Below are 22,168 nucleotides of genomic sequence, written 5' to 3'. Positions count from 1 at the left end.
TGGTTGTTTCCATGTTCATTGGTCTTTGGTCTTTTGGCTGGAGACTTGATAATACAGATAGAATATACAAAACTGAGTGAGAAATCTGCAATATGCTGTAATGATTTTTTTTTCCAATGCTTATTTCACCACTCAGTCAAAAGGACCATGCTCAATCACACCAGTACCACCTTGGACCCACACGTTCATGCATCTCTGTTAGGTACTATTCACATCCACTTGGGCGTGGAACAAGGAATATTACATTAAAGCAAAAAGGCTAGATAACTTTTTTCCCCTTACACTCACCAGATCCATCCCTACCTTCCACATGAACTCTGCTGGGGAGCGAAGGCTGGCAGTGAAGTGCCTCTTGATGTGCAAGGAAATTGTGAAGATCTGAACATGAGGTACAAGCTAATGAAGGCTGACTTTGTGAGCTGTAGGAAAGCTCGCCATTGCCACTGGTGTGAAGGAGCACCAGGACACCACATGCAGGTAAGACTGCAACACAAAAGCTTGTGTCAAACCCATTGATGGTAGGCACCATTGGTCCCACCACCAGCATGAGCTGTTGGATGTGCCAGGTCGGTGGTGGGCACTAGGCTTCATCCTGAGGCAGCCCCATGTCCCAGCCTAATGTCCCACCACTCTGCTGCCAAGCAAGAGGGAAAGCAGTAAGCTGATGGCAATTTTGGCTGGAGGAGACATGTTAGTACCTGTGTCCCTGCTCTGTGCCAGCACAAGTAATTGCTTTCTGCTCCATGGCATTGCCACTTCGGCTGCTGACAGCCACCTCCTCCTCCTCCTCGTTCTGCCATAAATCGTTGTGAAACGGTGCCGTGAACCATCCAACAACTGCTGAATGTCACTGGGAGATTGCTACACCTCAGCGGTAAGTGAAGTGGTTCTGCATATCAAGATTTTAAAGTAATTTGGGGCATTTTGAGATGGAAGACATTGATGTGAAAAGACAAATATTATTATATTTACTGCAAAATCCATTATACACCCCATAAAAGCAGGAGCACTTCTTCAAGACAGAGCATGTATTGCAGGATGATGTGAAAACCTGGCCTTGCTGGTGGGAGGGAAAGTTTTCCCAGAGGTGAAGTGAAGGTGAAGGGAGGTGAAGGCTTCATCCTACATTATTTAGGAGTTGGTGACGCGTAATGGTTACGTCCAGCTAATTGGATGCATTGCTATAGGTGCTTGAGAAATATGATGGACAGATGCATTCAGCTAGATAGATATCCCCTGGTGTAGCGAGCTGAAGTCAATTACAGAGTTAAATTGTGAAAGGTTTGGCCTGATGTCATTTATATCTCGAGTCATAATTAACACTTAAAGTTCAACTCTATGGCAATTTTCTTTTAATAACACTTAAAACCTATATAGAGCTCAAAGAATTACACAGACATGATGAAGGATGACTTGAATGGATGCCAGAATTTCAGTGTTGGTAATTAATCCTCAAAGCACCTTTGCAAGGCATATGGGTAGCATCATTTCTTTTCAATTTTTCCTTTGAAGAGAAGTGGGGTTTGCCCAATGCTTCCCCAAAGTCTGTGGAACTTGGAGATAAGGACTGAGGCTTTTTCAGTTTCTAGACCAGCAAACACTCAGCTCAGCCCAGCTCCCATCTTTTTGTTTTGATATATTCTTTAATTTTACCACAGTCTCTAGAAATATTATGGACAAATTGCTTGTCAAATGGCCTGGTTTTTCCAATTAGAAGCTATGCAAATGCAGAAGGCAAGATCTGCCATAAACACAGCTTCTGCTTCTAGGATTTTTGTGTGGATGAAATATGAATCTCACTGGGGAAGAAACGCGCTCTCGGACTGAGACCTTGTAAGCTGAGATTCAGCTCACTGCAGATTTTTATGGTCAAGTTATAACTGCCTGTAAAGCAGAGGTTTAAAATGGAAATGCTGACAAAACTTTTAAACTACAACAGTGGAAATGGCGCTGCAATAATTTATAATCTACAGGCAGCTTTGGATTTATTATCACAATGACAAATGCACTGTCATTGTTAATAGGATATTTCCCAGCAAGGACTTCTTGTTATGCAAGCCAGGTTCACTATGTCATGCAGCATGATAGCAATAAAGTCTACAAGAATTTGTAATGAACTTCAATTACTAATAGATTATGGTTAATGGGAAATATGTGCAGTAAAGATATGGGTTTTTATATGTGCCTTCTGGTACTCTACAAGGCAATGATTTATGCTACAATTTATGTTAACATTCTCCAGTATGAAAAAAAAAGCCTAAATTGGTGGAAAGCCACTCCATCCATAACAAATATTTAAGATAATTTTGCACATCATGTAAATGAAGATGTAAAATTAGATATTAATCCATTTCATTTTAGCATTTGTATTTTTATTAAAAATGAAGACTTTGCCCTTATGCGTAACTGCATTAAAAAATCCTGTCATCGGCTGCAAGCATGAATTACACCGATGGTGAAATGGCCACAGCAACCGAGCTCTAAGTGCATTTGTTCAATTTGCTGTTGTGATTAACAAAGCAGTGAGGATATTTTTCTGTGTATGACTATGTAAGTAACACCCCTGAAGCTGCTCAGGCAGATGGGTTTGATGCAGAGGCGATACAGACGTGGAGACTGGGCTCCTTTGGAGGACGTCCACTTTTTTCTCCCCCTGCTTTTGCTTTCCACAAGCCTTCCCGTGTGGCATCGCTCCAACCATGCCTCATCCGCGGACGAGGGGCTATTCCCTTCCCTGCACAGCAAACCCCAGTGGGAATTACTTTGGGACAGAATCACCTGACGCAGTGTCAAAGCCACGAGCTCCCGCTTACTTATCAGGGGGACACAGACCCGGGTGTCTGCCTGCTGCCTCCTCCCTCCCTCCCTCCAGCTTTTTTCTCCTGTCCCTGTAATATAATCAGTATATTCCAGGTTTATGTGGCCGTGAAATGAAAAGAGAAAAAAAGATGTCTCCCAATTTCAAAATGAACACTGTTCTGAGCCTTCTCTGATGGACGTATAGATGCAACGTCAAGGACTGCATTCACCCAGAGTCACATTTCTGCAAAATGTTTACACATCATCTCTGATACATATATTTGGCCAGAAAGGGGCATGCATGCATGAAGAACTTGCAGGACCCTTTCTAGTATATTTTTAAGACAGGTAGCCTGATGCCTGGTTTGTTTCAGTCAGTGTTGTGCTGGTATAAGACCGTTGCTCTTGGCACAAAGCCTATACATTCACTTTCTAGGGGTGCAAGCGAGGAAGGGCCACCCCGCTGGCTCACACATCCACCTGGGGGTTTGCAAAGACCAGGGCTGGTCTGAAGGTGTGCTCTCAGAAGAAATTTCTGCTGGTTGAGATAAGGCAGGCTCTCTGAGAGGAAAACAATTCATTTGGTACAGAAAGCACACAGGTAAGCTCAAAATTGCTGCATAAATGCCAGCCCATGGAAAGGCTGGACTGCCCAAACATGCTCTGGAATAGCAGTATCGTGCTGTACAATTAAGGGCAATTCTTGCATGAAAATGTGGTTCTTCAGTCTATTAGGAGGCTGTTTGAGAGATTTACAAAAATTCCTTCAGTTTTTATGGTCAAATGAGCATAAAATTGTGCTTCCCCACACTCATTTCCTACTAAATAATAGTTACAGTACTTACTTCTTGGAAATGTGTGTGTTACAAATTTAAAATTAAAAATAATTTATCCCTTAAGGGTGCTCTTCTGATTCAGTTTTCCCCCAGTCCCTTAACAGAAGCAGCTGCATATACAGAATGGAGCTTGCTGTATCTTTTTTTCACCCCATTTTTTTAATGAAATTCTCCTCAGAAGCAAAACCAGTGGCAGAGGACTGCTCTGGCGTGTCTGCTTTTAGATAAGGAGTTTTCTTCTCCAGCCTGGGGTAAAAGTGCCTTTTCCCTCAGTGAATTTAGCTTTTAAATGAGACCCCGTGCAACGCCACGCACCCAGCAGGCACTCCCTCTCCCCAGCCTCTCCCTTTCCAATTAAAGAGGGGAAGGGGCTCATACATGCATCCACCGTGAATGTCCTGTTTGTGTATGTATGGTCATTTCTTCCTATTCTTCTCTCCAGATCATCTCTCCTGTTCCTTGTCTTTCCTGCTGTCTTGCACAGTTTCAGAACAAACCTTGCCTAAAAACTCTAAAAAGCTTTTTTCTTTTTTTTTTTTTTTTTTTTTTTTTTTTACCTTTGCTAAACCCAAAAGGAACAGGACCTGCACGTGCATCTTGTTGCTGGGTTTTGTTGTTGGGTTTTGGGGTATTTTTTGTTCTAGCATTTCTGTGGCTCCCAAAGGTACGTCATCCCTGACAGGGTTGATGTGGCAATATTCAGCGGTCAACCCCTTCGCAAGCACCATTTAGAAGAGGCCACTGACAGCACAAAAGAGCTGCAAAAATAATTGTAACTTTAATTTGTTTCCCATTAGAAATGCATGGAGCAATCTGTCCTAATGAGAGTTTTTCTTTCTTTCCTGCTTGTCACTGTAGCTGCTTACAGATACACTGGGGTCTTCTAATGCAGGAATCTGTACGTAGCACTGTGTAAAAGCAGCAATAGATTTTGTCCCATTCAACACTGAGAAATACCATAGAAACATTCTAAAATACACTGGAATCAATATTTGATCACCAAGACAATTCTGTGTTTCAAATAATTCACCCTAAAATGAATACAAACCAGCTATTAACACCCCATATAGTTTCTTGTAAATCACTTAAAATCATTAATAATCTATATTGTATCAGAAATATATATGCAAAAATAAAATACAATTGCTCACAGCTGAAGTATTACCTAAAGTAAGCCCTTTCAACACTGAGTCAGATTATTTAAATGGCATAAACCTCACCTGTCTCATGGGATAAACTGAGCATTCAGACTGTTAAATTCATTCAAGCAACCCTATTGTATCCCACTATGCATTGTGCCTTGCAGAGAGCGCAACACTTCTTAAAGCTGTAAAATCATTTCGCAAAACAAATGCATCAACTACAAAAGCAGAGAAAACTCCTCATGGAGAAGGGACCGAGGAGGTAAAGAATCTTCCTGCTGAACATCGTATACTATATATTGAACAGATTTACCTGACATGACTCTATTGAAAATGAAACAAATCCCACTGAAACCTGTGAGTTTGGCATCAGAATTTCTTTTCGCTTTTTCATTGTTACACAGCTCACAAGCCATGCATGGCCCTTGCTGCCAGGCTAGAGAAAGGCTGTGGCCAGCAGGTTTGTGTGGCTAAATGAAAATAGCAAAAAGGCCAAAGTGACAGCAGTAGCTGGTTCCGAGCAAAGGCTTTGGGTCAGGGCTTGCTGGTGAAATCCACCTCTCTGGGATGGTCATTACCGCTGCTGCACCTCAACCATTCTCAGCTGCTTCCCTCTTGCAGTGCCAGTGTGGACCTGGCACAGAAATCACTCTGCAGATGCAACCTCACAAAAACGAAGTAAAAATACAGGAAAAGGGAATCAGTACCATTAGATGGAGCTGGCTGCAGAGGCAGGAGCAAGCAACCATCGCACGTGCTGAAGGTGTGAGGCCACTTTCACAGTAACTAGAGGTGTGAGATCTTGATGTCACAAGCTCAAGAAATCCCACCCAGTCAGTCATTCTAAGCCTCTACTCTTGCCAGCTGCACTGAGAAATTGTAATTTTTTTTATTTGGTCCATAGAAAGTTTTAAAATGAAGATACTGAAACCATGTACAGTTCATGATTATTTCTTAGGAAATGGTCAGGTTTCTGCAGGGCCTGAGCGGCTGGTGCAAGTTACATCTGTTATACAACATCCATATGATAAAGCAAAATTAACTGCTTAGTGAGTTACACATTCATAATTAGTGCAGAATTAATTGGATATTAAATTTTACTTGTAACAAAAGACATTAACATTGATTTCTTAACAGGTTCCAAAAATTATATGTCAGTACTGAAGTTAATTGAGCCACGTACAAAATATTGGAAAATGTATTTCAGCTTTTAACAGTTTGTATCTGGCTATTTGCTTTGGATCAAGAGGCAAGGAGAGGTTAACTCATGGCTCAATCACTATGACACTCAGGTTGTTATTAAAAAGCACCTTCCCATCTCTTTCTTCGCTGCATTCAGGCTTTCTTAACTCCTCCATTACTTGACGCTTTAGTTCAGGAGGAGCAGTTTTTGAAAACTCACAAGTTTCCATCAGGAAATCCAGCAACAGCTCCCCATCCTTGTTCCCTTCAACAAAGCAGCTCGTTATGTCCATGGAGGATGGGAGCTCGTGGACCTGGTACTTCAGCCCGGCTGAATCCAGTATCCTTTTGATGTCAGCAGAAGAAACGTAAGAGCAGAGATCATCTAAAGGCAAGGAAGACCCATACTTCTTCCACAGATTTTCCCAGCCACTGGTTTCTGAGAGATAAACCACAAGAAAAATGCTCAGGAATAAGGAAAAACACTCTTTGAAGAAATTTTTGATCATCCGTTTTTTCAGTAGTTGTCCTCGTTGTGAGTGGGATCTCTCCAGAGCTGGGACATGTGGTGGAGACATCTGCCTCCCTGCTTCTGTGCCTTGGGACTGGGGCTGCAGGAGGAGCTGGACATACCTACCCTGGAGCTCCAGCACCTCCCGCCAAGCCCCCAGCTGAGGCCAGAGCAGCTCAGTGCACCCAATCCTCCCTTCTTCCACTCCCAACACGCTGCACCCCTCTGCCTCGTGCACATAGGCAGTATCTCACAGGGACATCTTTCCTGTGTCCACATGCTGAGCACTAGCTATTCGGTGCCATCTTCTTGATTTAAACTATTCCCTAGATTTCAGCTGCCTGTTGGGAAGACCAAGTCCTCTACTATTCCTTCACGTAGTTACCCTGTGGTCGAGCTACACATGAGCTTCATTGAATTACTTAGTACCAGTAAACAATCTCTCTGCTACATGAAATACGTGGGGTACAAAACTCTCATCACATTGTCCATGCAGCTGGATGTGTGATGGACAGAGCTCAGGATGAAGCTGCACCATCCTCCCAGCCTTCAGCCTTGGCTCCCATCACATGCTGTTGGGCATGGACACCGAGAGGGCTGCCCCTCACCCCAAGCAGACTGCCGCAGTCGTGCCAGAAGGACGTTTTGGCTGCGTACTGTGTGGGTGTGCAAAGGTGAAGCGTGAGGAAGGAAAAGGCTCCTGTAGCACCGCAATCACTGCCAGAACTGAGCCCGTGCCAAGCCCACACTTGCGCATGCACCTCTTCTCAAGGGACCCTTTACAAAGAAAACCAGCTGGGTAAGGTGAACCCTCCCCCCAGTATGTCTTCACATCTTTATTTTCTCTCAGCCTGGATCTCTGATTCAGCATTTCTGCTATAAATCACTTCAAAAGGGTCACCCAGAATGACTGGACGGGATGAAAATAACTCTGAGCCTAATGAGCAGCTCTTGAGAGTTATGACTATAAATCTCCATAACTACTAAAACCAGTTGCTCGGCGGTTTTGCAAATGCTTTATCTGCAAACAGTTATTTATAGTCAAATAAACAGTTTGGAGTTTAGAAGAGGGGCTACAATATTTTCTTTCACCTGGTGGAAATTGAATGCAGAGCACTAATTGCAGAAAATTTGCTGGTGTCAGTGTTGTGTGACTCAGTGCCATCTCTGAGCCGAGCAATTATACACTACCTGAACGCAGCATTATTATAATAGCTCTCAATAGGCTCAGCATATGGCACTACTTTTGTTTTCAAGGCGATGTAAACAGATTTTTTAAATATGTTAAAAATAACACCGCATAGCTCTTGCAACTTGCCTGCTCTCCCGGCGGGGCCGGGGCAGGAGGGACTGCAGCCTTCGCCAGCTGACCAAGCCCTCTCCCACCAATCCTACTCCCAGACTGGTTTTTAATTAACACATCCTAATGTGTTTGTGTTGGAGATGACATTACCTTTGTTTTTTGAAATTACCTTTGTTCTGCTTATATTTCAGTACCTCTTTTTGCTTCAGTGCTCATTTTCAGAGCAATTCCCCTTCCCCTCTCTTGATACTCTTCTTTCCCCCAAGGTTTTCCTCATCTTTTCCTCTCTGCTGTTCTGAGCCCTGCTCCTCTCTCCCATTTTCTTGCTGGCCCCAACTATTTCTGCTCCTTTTTGCTCCCTCAGAAAACACAGCCTCACCTGGCCCAGAGAGGATTTCAAATACTTTTGATGAATTCAAGTTTTTAATCACATTAATTTTGAATAGACACATGTTCCTCCCTGTATTCATATTTCACGAATATCCAAAGGGACAGGTTGAGCAACTGGAAAAGTGTTTCAATTAACTATACGCAGGTAATCAGCAATAGTCTGGTATCATGATCTATTCTGGTTCAGCCAAAGAACAGGAACAGTTCTTCTAAATCATCTACAATCAGATCATTTAAAATATAGATTTCTTGCAGCGAGCTGCTTGAAAACACTTTAAGCCAAAAACTCTTTGGAGAAAAATAGTTTGAATAAATTCAGGTCAGAGAAGTGTCACTTCACGGTGGACGCTTCATGAACACAGAAAAGGAACTTCATCAAACACATTACAGTTCGCAGACATGTCCAAATCCAATAAAAAATTAAGCTTAAACCTCTGAACAAGTAACAACATCCTTGACAAAACTATGAGATGCAACTGTTTGCACAACTAAAATTTCCGTGGCTTATGTGGCAAGGTAAAGGCTTTCTAGAGTCAAACTAGACCTCACCATGGCACTACCTCTAGCATATCTTGCCCACAGCGTTAAAAGGCTGTTGTTTACTCCGCTCCCACATTTTCCCACTGGTTTGGCCACAGAGCCTAAGAACAGACTAAGAACGCTCTTTTCCACCCAAAACGATGATATTAAGGAAATGGGCAGTTTGAGAAGAAAATGAACCATATGTGCTCTAACACCTGCTGTATGGCACAGCTGAGTCCTGTTGTAGCTGTTTGTTTAATGCCACCAGTCTCTGGGAGTGAGATAATGCGGTGTCCAGCCTGAAAAGCCTTTCACAGAAAATAGCAGAGGCTGAAGGAGCTCTTGCAAGCGAGAGCTGTGGGATGGAGCCTCTCGCCTGCTGGGGGGCTCTCTGCTGCCATCCATCACTGGCCAGGCTATAGGATGGGGAAGGGCAAAAGGTGAGAAAAGACATTTTGTGCCCATGGCACGGGTTTGCTGGCCCACAGAGCCTTCGGCTTTACAGTCTGAAGCACAGAGCTGCACAGATATAGGTGGTGTGCAGAGTTCAGTGGGCGTAGATCAGCGGGCACCATTTGTTACTCAGTGCACCTCTGTCGGTGATAAAGGGTGTTGTAAATTAAAACGTGCATTGGTTTCTAGCTGGCCTGTGTTGAACTCACAGGAATGCCGAAGGTCCTCATGGCTCTTGCCATGTGGTGTAGTGGTGGTGGGGCAGCTCTCACCTGACACCAGGATAATGAGGAGCTTCGCCTGCGCTTCCAGGAGGCTGTGGAAGTACCGGATAGTCGCTGGGACATCTTTCACGTAATACAGCATCTGGAAAGAGCGGAGATGCTTACGGAGACACAATGCTGTCCAAGTGGATATTATAACTGGTACCACTAGGTAAAAGAAATGCAGTGGGGGCAACTTTGGACAGAAAAGTAGCAGGACCAAGAGACACGTTAGCGCTGCAGCGGGCAGCGGGCTCACACTGCACGCTGGGGGCTGCCTTGCCTGCCTTGCACTGCCTCGCACTGCCTTGCCTGCTCCTGGCTGTCCCGGGACCAAGCTCATGTTCATTCACTCATCTGGGATGAAGAGATTTGCCTTTCTTAGCAGTGAAGGTGGCTTGTAATGGCTTTCATAAACTTGGAAATAAAAAGGCAATTTCATGGAGAGGACAAGGAGCTTTGAAAACACTAGTTAAAATGTATTTTTAGTTGACTGCCACCCACAGCCTGGTTAATAGGACTACTGTGCTCAAAGTTGCTTTGCTGTAACCCATCTTTCATTTTTGCAGTTCGTTTACCCTTAAGTACTTTAAATTACAGGGAAATAAACTCACCTTTCTTCCCCCTAGAGTGGATAATGAGGTCACATACTTCATGCATAATTTTAACAGCCAAGCCTTTGACAACATTTACTTTGCAGAGACTTTTACCTGGACCATGTGAATGAAGTCCCATTTTTTAGACTTCTTCTCTGCATTCATTCGACTTTCATATTCATAAGCTGTCTCCACATGCCAAGTAAACTTTACGTTCTCAAGGTTTGATGTCTCAGCCACACGCTCTGAAATACAGAAGGCAGGACAGTGATATCTCAATTGGAAATACAGGACCAATTTCCATTCTGAGCTTTGAAACATCCAAAACTCATATTTAGGTAGAGAGTTTTGGTGCCAGTAGAACACAGCAGTGGAATATTTAAAACCTTGAGCCCGTATGTGAGAAAGGTCTTTGTAGGATGAAGTCTTAAGAGGGTCTGATGCTTTTGCCTTTGCACCCTCATTTGGGCTCTTCTAGTCTTTACCTCATTAAAAAAAAAGAAACTCTTCTTCATGACTGGCTCAAGCTGAATTAAGAGGTGTTGGCTGGGATAACCAGTTAGGAGACCACAAGGGGCACATTTGATGGCAAATGCAAGAAGAGCTGATGGACCCTTCATTTAGGTACCATGCAAGACCCACGTAGCTGAGCAGAAGCCAGGCCATGGCAAAGGATACTCCAGAGACTGAATAAGTAAATACAGGGCTCGAGGATGGATCAAAGGGGGTTTTATTTTAGAGAGAAGCACAATTAAAAGCTCGAGAAAGGCAGAGAAAGCAAATGGCTCGAATGTGTCACAGGGATGGTGGGAAAGGGAAGGAGCTTTGCTCCCTGGGCAAGGACCCATTTCTGGACATTTGGCTTCTGAAGTGTTCAAATAATTTTTCAAAAGCCCACCCTTTCAGCCAACTGCTTCAGGTGAAAGGGATAATGGTGTTTTAAAGCAAAGACTAGTATAAAGAGTGACACATGGTGTGCTTTCAGACCTTGATACAATGCACACCCAGCAACTGAGCAAAGCAGAAAGCTGGAGAACTGGATTCAAGGAATAAGTTATACCAAGGGCCTGGCTCATCACTGCATTTGTTTGCTTTTTATAGCAGCAAACCCGAGAGATAATTTCATAATTTAGGGGATGCTGGAATACTAATGTCCATCTGCTGGCATATGGAGCTCATATCACTGCACTCCTGCCTGGCGCTCGGGATTGCCCCAGGACAAAGCTAACCCTGATGCGATTCCTGTGCTTCACTGGAGTTAACATAAATTTAAAACTTCAATGGCCCAAAGGCAGACTGAGCCTTAGCTACAGAACACATGTTCAAAACAACATGATTTGCTAAGACCAGCGCCTTTACACCACTAATCAAAATGTTTCTCCTTTTGGGCTCTGATTAGGACATATCCCCATCAGACAGATGAGAAATGCTTCATCAGCGCTTATCTCCTCTCTGTTATGGCTGCAAATGGGCCACCCCTTTCGGATGCTGTTGCTGTTATTCTGTTCGCTTCCAGTTATCAGTCACTGGCCCCAGCACTTGTGGTTCAGATTTAATTTGCTGTTTTAAACTCAGGCTTCATCCAGCAGCAGTTCATATCACCATCACAAATAATCTGGTGCAATCTGGTTCAATTCAATTGCTAGAGAGTCTGTGAGGAGGCATTAGAAAGAAAAGTGAATTGCTTCCCAGGGTGAGCTTTTAAAGTCAAAATTTCAGAAAGGGCAAACTCATCCTGATTGTGGGAAGTTTCTGCCCAAAGGTTCATCTGAAGCCAAAATGTATCACACTAACCATTTTGAAAAGTTTTCCTGAACTTTCTCCTGGGTTCAACCCAGCTTGTGGGGTCGCCAGCACCCCAGCCACGGTCACCAAGGAACTTCACCTGGACACGGACCAGAAAAGAGGGAAAGGCACAGCCTGGCCACAGGGCTTTGAGGAGTTCCTCTGTTGTGTGACGCAGCCTAAGAGAAACCTCAGCTTGTCATCACTGCACATCCCAGTATGAAGTTTCTCTTGTGAGCTTGGCTTCTCCTTCCCAAGGAGAAAGTATCTGGTTAGGCAGAAAGCATAACTACTGAATCCTTGGAGGCGCAGATAATGTTTCCAATTCTCCCTGGAAATTCTTAGGGCTGAGAAACCTAATTAATGATACCTACTGGGGACATGATTAATTACCAAATAAGAAAGTTTAAAGAAAGAAATTCAGATTAATATTTCATTTCTGGTTTAGCATAAAACTTAAAATAAGGACAACGTCTCGTATTTTCTTTAACTTTCTTCTGGAAAGAAACTCACGGAAGTAGGCTAGGACTGCCAGTGGTGGTAGGTGGTAGGACCACTAGGAAAATTCAGCGCAAATCCAGCCTCACACACCTGTGGTCCACTGCCCAGACAGCACAGAAATGCTATGGGCAAGTGCCAAAACTGTCTTATCAACAGAGCAGATGCTCTGTTGCCCATCCTTTAGTATCTCAGTCTGGAGCGATGTAAAAGTTCCTGGGATTTTGCACAAGCCATCTTTTCAAAGATCAGTTCCATGTGATACAGAGGCAGATAGAATAAAAAATGATGCGTTTCCTGGAAGCCTTTGGTACCTCCAGAGACATCAAACTCCCCCACTACAGGGAGAAAGGGATTGTTACCATATTGGGTTTTTTCCCCTTTGACTTCCACCAGTTGTTCCATACTGGGAATGCTTCTTTAAGGACTTAAGCAAGAGTGAGAGTTGGAAATTTACAGTGTAGTTTTACAGCCTGGTATTTACTAGTTGGGAGCATTTCCAGCAGCACAGGCTGCTGAGGAGGTTCATTCATTACTGCCACGTCCATCCATCCAGCAGCTGCTTTCTGGCAAGGTACTGCACACCGCCTGCGGCGCTGTAGCTGGTGTCATCTCCCTACAAGACCATAATGACCTGCTAAGGTAAAGCCTCGTAGGTGCTAATCCAGTGATAATCAAACTGTGGATTGATATTTAATGCTCGATTTGTAGGGCAATTTGCCTGAAGCACTCCTGCCTAACATTCAATCCTCCCTGGAAAATGCTTGGCTTTCCTTCATTGGTGGTGCTCAGACCTTTGGGCTGGTAGAAGGAAACAAGCTCTAACGACATCTTTTCTATCCATCTTGTTTTCCTTTCCATGTTTTCTAATTCAAAGGATGGTAACTAATTTAGTGCAACACCATGAGGTTTAGCAATTTGTTATTTGGAAACGATTTTTAAGATATGCGAGAATTACCACGAGGGAGAATTTTCCCTTTGATGTTGAGGAAGATCCTGATTCAGTGCAAGCTGAAGGAGGAAGAACTCTCTGAAATGTGGGGATTTTACTCTATTCCCATAAAATCATTGATCAGTTCCCACCTTGCTTAGCTTTTAAAGTCTGTCCAGCCCAAGTGTTTGCCACACAGAGTTCTTTGCAATGAGACTGAAGATTGTTGAAGAGCAGTGATGGCAAAAAAAGCATAAAACAGTGAGTTTTTTTAACTTTTAAGAGCCAGTTCTGACAAAAAAACATTTGAATGTGGGGTCATGCAGTGTTCAACTCTTTTTAATGCATTCAGCATACTGAATGTAAATTCAATTTATTTAAAGTAAAAATACCTTTGTACTTGCAGATTTGGTCAGCACTCGGCTCTATCACGTCATTGTTGATGGGGACCCCTGGATATCTGGCTTGTACTTTTGAGAGGACCAGCAGGTCGATCTCACCTAGGGAAGCGGGAGACAGGAAACACAAGGTGAAAGCAAAGCTCAGGCAAGTGTTACCTCCACCACCATCACATCCCCAGTCTTGAAGACCTATGCCTGCCATTCAGGTTTGGAAAACAAACCACACAGGCACATGTAGCTGCTTTGTGTTCTCAGCAGATTGTCCCTGAAGATTTAGCTCTAGGGTTTGAGAAAAATATAAATACCAGTCCCAGCTATCCTCATTCCTCCTCTCTGACTACCACCATCAGTGCCAAGGGAAAACCAGACACAGTCATGCATGGCCTGAGCTCATGTTTTGTGGACATGGGCTAACCTGCTGGGGAGGATCCTCAGTGGCTCTGACAGTACCAGTCCTGACGGTCCCGTCACCAGTGAACCTGACAGGATTTCTTAGGATTAGTAATAGCATTGTTAGCCAAGCACCTCACTGGTTACCAGGGCATGTGGGTGAGGGAGAAAAGAGTATGTGTTTACACTGGAATCAGAAACAACCTTTATATCTGTTTGTCTTTAAGTGTCCTGTGACTTTTTCCATAAGTATGACGAATACTACACATACAATTTGTATTTATCTAACCCCTGTTTACAGAACACCCCAGAGCTGACTGTACTTTTTTGGGGAGGAGTAGTTCTCTCTGGATATTGTTCAGGCCAGATACAATTATTTTACTGTGGGAAGTACCAACAGATCCAACATTTCAAAATTTAAAATGAGCTGCCATTGCTCTTGGTCACCTTTCCCCATCCACAATAGAGGAAGCTCAAGGAGCTGATGCTCCTGCTGAGACACGTGTCCAGGGACAGCATCACGCTGGCTTGCTTAGCTTTCTTAAGGCTCATGTCTGCCTGTTGTGCTTAAATAAATTTTAGGTGGAAAAAAAAATAACAGAAGAATAAATTATGGTAGAAAGAGTGAGACAGAGGGTATCGGTGGCAAATAATATAGAGCCAGGGGTCATGTTACCAACAAATATTGAGCTTTTAGAATACCATATTATAAAAATCCCTGCAAATGAACAAAAAATTCTGTACTGAATGGAAGATCATCCAGCAAACCCTGACGGCCAGACAGGCCCTTGCTGAGGGACTGTGGAGGGATGGCCTCCAAGGTATTTGCACAGCCTCTGCCCACCCTCATGATTTTCAGTGCCCCTGGGCTCCTGCCACTTTAGTGTTAGCTCACTTACACAGAAGATGTGAGGTACAAAAGGAAAATATTGGGGATTAAATAGCCATAATGTGTTCCCCAGAGCTCAACCCAGCACACCAGGTCCTCCCCCAGGAAGGTCCCTTTGACTACAAGGAGATCTCTGCCTGCTCCTGGCTCCACCACACATCACCTCGGGTCAAAATCAGGCACCCCAGCCCAGGTCTCACTGGCTCATTTAAGCCCTGAGAATTTAACATAAAAAGTGAGGAAGAGTTCAATTTTTTCAGACTTACGTGTCTTTCTTAAATCAACTGATAACACCAAAATTTACATGGCATCTGTGCAAGCATGTTCCTTGGGAGAGGGAAATTGAATTTCTGAAGTAAGATAAATAGATGCAGCTTTGCTGTCACTGCAAACCCTGTATTCTGCTGAAAAATCAGAGCAAAGCCAGTCATCCACAGGCTGCCATGGTAAAATTTGGGAACACAGGTTTTGTAATGAGCTACTGCAATATTTTGATTTTTGGTTGTTTTACCAACTTCCTGTAAAATGGATTAGCCCTTGGAAAAGGCGTGCAGGTCCTAATAAAAAAATAATTTTAATTTTGCATTTCCATATGCAGATAGGTTAATATATTCCTTTCCACTCTTCTGTGGCCAAACCACCCTTGTATTGCTTTTAACCAGAAAAAACACCCCTTTTGATTCATAATTTAATCCACAGCCTTAATTGACTTCAGTTAGCTCTTTTATATGCAAACAAGTGTCCTGAGGCATTTTACAGTCAAATCTGTGGCAGCTTGCATTATCAACAATTTGGCAATTAGGCTATCCGAATTATTTAAACTCTCCAACACAATTACCTTTTAAAGGCTACCACTATGTTCACCATTAAGTTTCTAATTAAATGTTTTACGTAACGGGATAGTTTACAGCACAGTTGCTACTTTATAGCAGTGTTGATGACTTTTATGGTTTTTAAAGGTACAGAGTGCTGCGCGCTGGAGTGTGAACTTAATAAGGCAGAGGCTGTAGGCGAAGACAGGCACTGTATATGGGCGGGTGTAATGGGATATGATGCTACATTAAATGGTTTGCTTGTCTCTCGAGGTGGGAAAGTGGAAAAGAAACACTTCCCTTCCGTGCTCTCTCCCTGCGAAGCACAGGGGCAGGTGAGGCCAGGGCAGCAGCTCCATCACTGCCCTCCGACACTAGCCAGGGTTAGCTGGGGATTTGGGAAGCTGCTCCCTCCTGACCACCCGAGGACCCACGACCTGAACAAGGCAGAAAGCAGCAAGGGTCTGGTAATTTTGGGGGTTTTGCATCACAAAATGAGCTTTGCCTGCATGTTATTGAATGTCCATCATGCTAAGCTGGAGCATCCCTGGTTAGGGAGTTGTACGTCACCTGCCTAAAGCGTTCCTGTCAAACCCAACATTTTTGGGAGCAGAAGAATGGTTTCCTTTGTTTGGAAAGCGATGTTCCTGCTCTGTCACACTGCCTGTTTTATAAATAATACCCACCATTTACATACAATTATTTTTACTTATTAGGAGAGATTGACAAGGCTGAGATTAGTCTTTGGACATAGTATGACTAAAGCATTCAAACTGAATTAACTGTTCATAGAGAATTTAAGTTTGATGACTTAATGGGCAGAGCAGAATTAGAAAATTCATAGATTTTAATTATGGGGGAACTTAAGGAAGAACTTAATGAAAAGCATCCACTCGATGTTATTGGTATTGTTTTTCCACCCAGTGAACTTCAGATAAGACACTTTTTCTGATCTCTTTGGATTTCTTCTGGAGCTTACATTCAGCTCCAGTGCTGTGGGGGAGGGTAGATCCCAGAGGGGCTTATGCATTGCCTGTGGTCAGCAGGTCTGTACAGGCAAAACAGAAGTCAGCCAAGGCAGGAGGCAGCAATGGTGAGGAGTTATCACCTCAGTAAATAGTTACAGTGGAAAATAATTTCAATGCCAGTAAAAATTTAATAATCTGAGGAATCTAAGAGATTATGGCATTTTTTGGGGGCATAGAAACACTATGGGGCAGGTCAAGCCTTTCCCTATCCTTGAGGAGCAATGGTGCAGAAGAAGGTTTCTCATGGAGGACATACAAGTATCAGGGTGAGGAGGCGCAAGCTGTTTTTAGGCAATGTGGCCACACACCGGCTAACACCATCTGTTCCCCAGAGCTTTTCAAGAGAAGACTTGTTTCCCACTTGGCTCCTTTCTGCAAATTTTAATCCTCTATTCTTGAAAAAAAAGGTAAAAGCACATTGATATTGAAGTCCATAGCATACCTGCTCCACCACCAACGCTCAGAATATTGATTGTAGACTTCCCGTTTCCAATACTGAAAAACATTATTTCTGTGTTTTAGGAGAGCTTCCTGGTAGAGAGGGTTACATGCATTGTGCGAAGCACTGGAGATCCCATGAAGACTACAATCTGCAGAACAAAATCAAATGCAACCTGCACATGTACAGGTGTGCTGGTGAGCTGGCAGGAGGGACCAGATTCAGAACTCTGCTCTTTGGAGATTCCCAATTTCCCGTTAATATGGCAATTTGCAGGGGAGTTCTGCTTTCATTACATGTGCATACAAGCAGAAGCAGGTACATGTCTTCTCTGTGTCTGTGCTTCGAGGACCACAGCAGCTGAGCAATTATTTGTAGAAGTCTTACATTTTGCAAAACGGGAAGGAAGAGGGGAGAGTGTAACATGCTTAAAATCCCTTAGCAAGGTCTTGGCAGAGCCATAAACCTCCAAGCCCAGAGAAGGGCCTCCCCGCAGGCAGGATTTGATGCCGGCTGCCTGCTGCCCGAGCCAGCCCGCAAAGCGAGGGCTCCAGCAAAACCCACGCACCAGCAAAGCAGGAGCATTATTTAGACATAGCAGAGAGGGCCTAAATATTACCTGAAAAAAATTACTTTTGAAAAGATGTTTTCAGCCAAATCTAATGTTAGAATATAATATCTGTTGCTCTATTTTAGAGTTGATTCAGGGTAAGCTGTATTTGCATGCAAGGAAAGAATCCAGCCTTATCTCCCCGCTGCTAGGCAGGCTCCAGCCCAAAGAGCAGCCGCTCAGCTGCGTGTACAAACAAAACTCCAGCCAAACCCTATCAGAGCCCCACAGATGGGACGGCCGGCGGGGAGAAGCAATCTGTCTTTTGCAGGCAGCCCCCCCAGCCCAGCCGAGCCCGTCACCGCCGTGGGCCCATGCCCAGGGTTGTCCTTCAGCCCCATGTGGCCACCTCCATGTTACCTTGCTATCACGGCGGGCAGGTGCCTCTGTATGAAGCCATGCATGCACTGGTGCTCGGTTGAATTTGCGAGGAAGAGACGGAAAGACTGGAGGTATCTGGCAGGGTCGGTGAACAGGCTCCTCATGGGTGATGCCATGCTGGGGGCCAGAAGGGTGCCGGAGGGGACAGGTGGCTCCCTGCAGCTTTTCTTTCAGACCTAGAGAAGGAATAGCAAATGCTGCAGAGGTACAAACCAGCATGCGCCCAGACTTTGCTCTGTGTCCTCGCCCCTGCCACTGCGCCTTAGAGCACTTAAAAAAGTATTATGCAATTTTGCAATAGAAGCTGTAAATCAGGTTTGAGCAGCAAAGGGTGATATGTCATCTTTAATCTGTGCAGAGGAAATGCCAACATTTTTTAAGTGTGCTGACACAGGGCTTTGTTAAAACCCAGTAAAAGGGTCTTTAGACAGTTCTTAAATAAAAGAAAAATTCCCCTATTTCTTGAAGGCATGGAGAGGCTCCAAAGACTTGGTCTGGATTAGAAGAAAGTGCAGCACACATCTCCAGAGATGCTGGCAGATGTCTCTATCTGCTTTTTTAATCTTTTGATGTTCTTAAAGGGAATGTTGATGGTGGGGTGAAAACAATAAAAACCTTATAATGCACTCTTTATTTTTCTAGTTTCTCTGAAGATAATGGTGTGATTCCCACGGGCTAAGTACTTAATTCAGGAAAGTCATGTGAGATACAGGAATGGATGTTGTGCTAAACCCGGCTTATACAGTTGGGAGCCAGGGGAGGCAGAGTGTGCTATCGGGAAATGTTGGGCTGTACCCTGGAAAGTGCACAAAGATGTGCTCATCCCCTCTTAAACCACAGCTTAAGTCCACCATGTCTTGTCATAACTGGCAAGGAGAAAGAGGAACCCTTCTCCTCCTCACAAGTCCTGTGCTTAAGTACTGCACCATATCTCCCCAGAGTCTCTTAACCCATCTCCTCTGGCTTTCCAGCAGAGGTTAAAGCCCAGCCACCTCTTGTTATTTTTATCACTGCCTTTGGACTGTCTCCAGCCAAGCCCTGTTGTTGTTGAAGCACAGCAGCCAAGGGTGAAAGCCTCCCACGCACAGACATCCCCTGGCTCCCAGCGCAGCCTGGACAGCTTTCCTCACCCCACCGGGACCCCCCTGCCCCTTGCCTTCACTCACCAGCCTGACCACTGAAACAGAAACCATGGACTTTTTCCAGACTAGTGTTGTCCCTTTGGACTGTAATTCTGTCCTCCGTTGTGCTCAAGTCCCTCTGAGCTGCAGATCAAATAGCAACTGTCCTGTCTCTCCTCCAAATCACGAACAGAGACACAGAAGAGCAGTGGGCTCCGGTTCCTACTCGCCATTACCTCCCTTTCTGGCACTGAACTGCTGATCATTTTCCTGACTAACTGTGCAACCATTTTCCCACCCACCCAATAGCTGTCTCATCAAGGCCACGTCTTCCTCCCTTGTTTATGAGAATGTCACAGAAGATGGTGCAGCCCTAAAGCCCCTGTACAGGAACACCTCCTTCTCCCCTGTACAGCTGGGCTGCTACACCGCCGGCAGAAAGGTGGGTTTGGCACAATTTCTCCCTGACATCTCCACATTGCCTGGCCATTGCCTTATTCTCTTCCTGGCTCTCACTCCTTCTTGAAGGATGATTTCTAGGGACAGCCCTCATGCTGAGCAGCTGCAGTTCCTCAGCTCCTCCTCCTGCCCCCTCTTCGACCGTAGCATAACATGCTTAGCTTTGCCAGGTTTCCTTTGCTGCTCATGCCAACGTCCAGGTTGTGACATGCTTTGGGTTTGCAGCCCATGAGCCACATCTCCACATGTCCCAAAGGCTCCTGCAGGAAGATGAACAGTGAAGGCTGGAGGCAGTGCACCTTCTCCAGTGCATGCTGCTACGAGAACCATTAGATCAATTAGCAATGCCTGCTCATTGCTGTACTTGGGGCAGTCCTGAAGAGCAGCGGTGACCTCTGAAGCAGGAGCCACGGTATGATATTCCACCCATACCACCACCGAGGCATACCTGGCTTTTGGCATGCTCCCCATTCCCCACCCTCTCAGACAGCAAAGTGCTTTCAAGGGAAAAAACAGCAAAAATGAGTATGTTAAAAAGCAATGATGAAAAAGGCCTGGTAACAAGCAGATGGCAGAGCTTTAAAAACTTTGCTGGATCTCAGATGCCCACGAGACCGGTCAGAGTGGCACAGGAAGGTGACAACCTCCCCAGCCACAAAGCTTTCCCCCCCACCGCCTGCTTCAGCAAGCCTGGTGCGTTAGATAAGACAGGTGATCTGGCCCGTGCATCAGACAGACCAACAAACCACAGCTGGATTGACTCTGTCAGGTGGGGGGCGATGGCCCAGGCATCACCCACAACTCGCCCACAGGCAGCACGCTGCCCACGCCACCCACTGGCTCTGCTGCTGCGCCTCAGCCTCCGACCCGCGGCCCCGTCTTTGCCCATACGGCAAAATCCCAATTAACCTTGGGAAAGCAAGGATGTATTTTGCCAGAGAGCATAAGGAAGCAAACACCTGGATGTACGTCAGGTGAGAATTCCTCGCTGCTAACCCACCATGAAGATAAAGCGGTCGGTATATGCCCTGTTTACCCATTCCTCTGCTCTGCCCAGCTCCTCGCTTTTTACTTTAAGTGCATAGAGGCTTTGCTACTTGCCACTAACAAATTTTACCGTCTTCAATCTTGAAAAAATATTTTGCAGTTAATAAGAGGAGATTTAGATAATCAACCTTTTTTTCTATGCCTCCCTCTGCTTCCCATGATTTAATTTGCCCACGTCCCCTGCTCAGCAGTCTCTAATGAGCAGCTGAGATTCATTTTCATGTTAGGTGCAGTTCACGGAATTTGTCTCATTTATTTCATTACGATTTTGCCTGTTTGAATGTGCTCTATTTATTTCCTGATAGTTTTTGCTGTTTGAACGGCAGCCAGTTAACTTTAAAAATGAGTAAAGAAAAGGAAGAAAAGGATTTTTTTCTGGATCAGGCTGATAGAAACTTTTGGATAATAATGTTCTCTTGCACATCTTCCCTTCAGCCATAATCCAGATTTATATGTAGCTCCCTAAAAAGATTGAGGAGTTGCAAAACCAGACTCAGTGTTTACACTGCGGTTACTTGTTCCACCCCTGGTTTACACCAGCGCCAGCAGAATTAAACCTGCTTTATGCTCCCTGCAAAACCCTTTAAACCTTCCCCAGGAAGCCAGAGAACAAAGTGACCCTGCCCTCAGCCGTCAAGTATTTGCAGCCGGAGCTTGGGCTGATTAGCAGAGGATTACGCCTTGTTGCTGAACACCAGCAAAACACGGATCCCTCTCGCAGGAGTTGAATGCGATCTGTGAAGCTTGTGCTCGCCTCGCCGCAGCCATACTTACACACGCGCAGGCTGTGTCTCTCGGGGTCGTGGGCTCCCACGGCGCGATGCCACTGCGGTGCTTGGGACACGCTCCCGGCCGGCCACCTTCCCGGCAGCTGCTCTGTCCCACCCCCGGGGCTGCGACGTGGCAGCGTGGAGGAGGTTTTGCTGCCTGACAAAGGAGCGAGCATCATCCTAGCCTCGTGCGGTGGCGGCTGCCTGCAGAGGCAGAGCAGGCAGTTCAAACCCTGCCTGCCACGTCCACCCGGTGCCTTCCGCATGGTGCCCACCAGCCATCCCCCAGGACACACCTGGCACGGCCACCAGTGCCCCGGGAGCGTTTAAACACAGAGCTCTATCGATGTGTTAATTAAGACTCCGGATGAAAAATAAATACCTGCCACTGGTATAGAAGAAATGCAGCTCTTGACAAATTGGAAATAGTTGTCTCAGTGTGTGGCATGTGGTGACGTGTGGGATCGTTTACAGTTTGCCCATAGAAGCCTACCATTACAGATTACCTTGCTTTTTAGCTGGTTTTCTTGCCAGCAGCTGAGATTTTGCTTATCCCTTACTTTCCAGGGCTGAAGCAGTGGGAAGCATTTTCTGAGCTGCATGCACCCTC

At 45.0% G+C, this 22,168-nt stretch overlaps 2 protein-coding genes across 6 annotated transcripts in view; one reads left to right on the top strand and one right to left on the bottom strand.

Moving 5' to 3' along the window:
• The window catches only part of LOC308068675 (uncharacterized protein), a 148,462-nt gene extending 143,775 nt beyond the window's left edge, over positions 1 to 4,687 (top strand). The window contains exon 5 of the mRNA XM_080399675.1: positions 292 to 4,687. Within this exon, the coding sequence (XP_080255801.1) occupies positions 292 to 516 (225 nt within the window). The 3' untranslated portion in view covers positions 517 to 4,687. The remainder of the gene's footprint in view (positions 1 to 291) is intronic.
• A 955-nt stretch (positions 4,688 to 5,642) lies between these two features.
• On the bottom strand, positions 5,643 to 21,703 carry HNMT (histamine N-methyltransferase). 5 transcript variants are annotated; one of them, XM_080399679.1, is made up of 8 exons: positions 21,563 to 21,697; positions 19,799 to 20,001; positions 18,141 to 18,337; positions 17,174 to 17,226; positions 13,604 to 13,711; positions 10,112 to 10,242; positions 9,411 to 9,504; positions 5,643 to 6,398 (listed from the first exon to the last, which is right to left on the bottom strand). In XM_080399679.1, the coding sequence occupies exons 3-8, from the start codon at positions 18,275 to 18,277 to the stop codon at positions 6,043 to 6,045; spliced, it is 879 nt and encodes a 292-aa protein (XP_080255805.1). In that variant the 5' UTR covers positions 18,278 to 18,337; positions 19,799 to 20,001; positions 21,563 to 21,697; the 3' UTR covers positions 5,643 to 6,042. The 5 variants fall into 5 exon arrangements, with proteins under 5 accessions (XP_080255805.1, XP_080255806.1, XP_080255808.1 ...); XM_080399680.1 differs by having other exon boundaries at positions 19,776 to 20,001; positions 21,563 to 21,695; XM_080399682.1 differs by having other exon boundaries at positions 19,799 to 19,998; positions 21,559 to 21,660.
• Positions 21,704 to 22,168: the final 465 nt, after the last annotated feature.

The sequence above is a fragment of the Falco punctatus genome, assembly GCF_963210335.1.
Source record: "Falco punctatus genome assembly, chromosome: 8".
Lineage (NCBI taxonomy): Eukaryota > Metazoa > Chordata > Aves > Falconiformes > Falconidae > Falco > Falco punctatus.
The sequence above is the reverse complement of the archived record's forward strand: the minus strand, read 5'-3'. Positions and strand labels throughout refer to the sequence as shown.

Excerpts from the sequence above, each read along its gene's own strand:
- HNMT (XM_080399681.1), bottom strand. The coding sequence starts at position 18,277 with ATGGCATCACCCATGAGGAGCCTGTTCACCGACCCTGCCAGATACCTC. Across the intron at positions 17,227-18,140 it reads CTGCCCGCCGTGATAGCAAG|TATTGGAAACGGGAAGTCTA; the intron begins GTAACATGGAGG and ends AATGTTTTTCAG. Across the intron at positions 9,505-10,111 it reads ACTTCATTCACATGGTCCAG|ATGCTGTATTACGTGAAAGA; the intron begins GTAAAAGTCTCT and ends CGCTCTTTCCAG.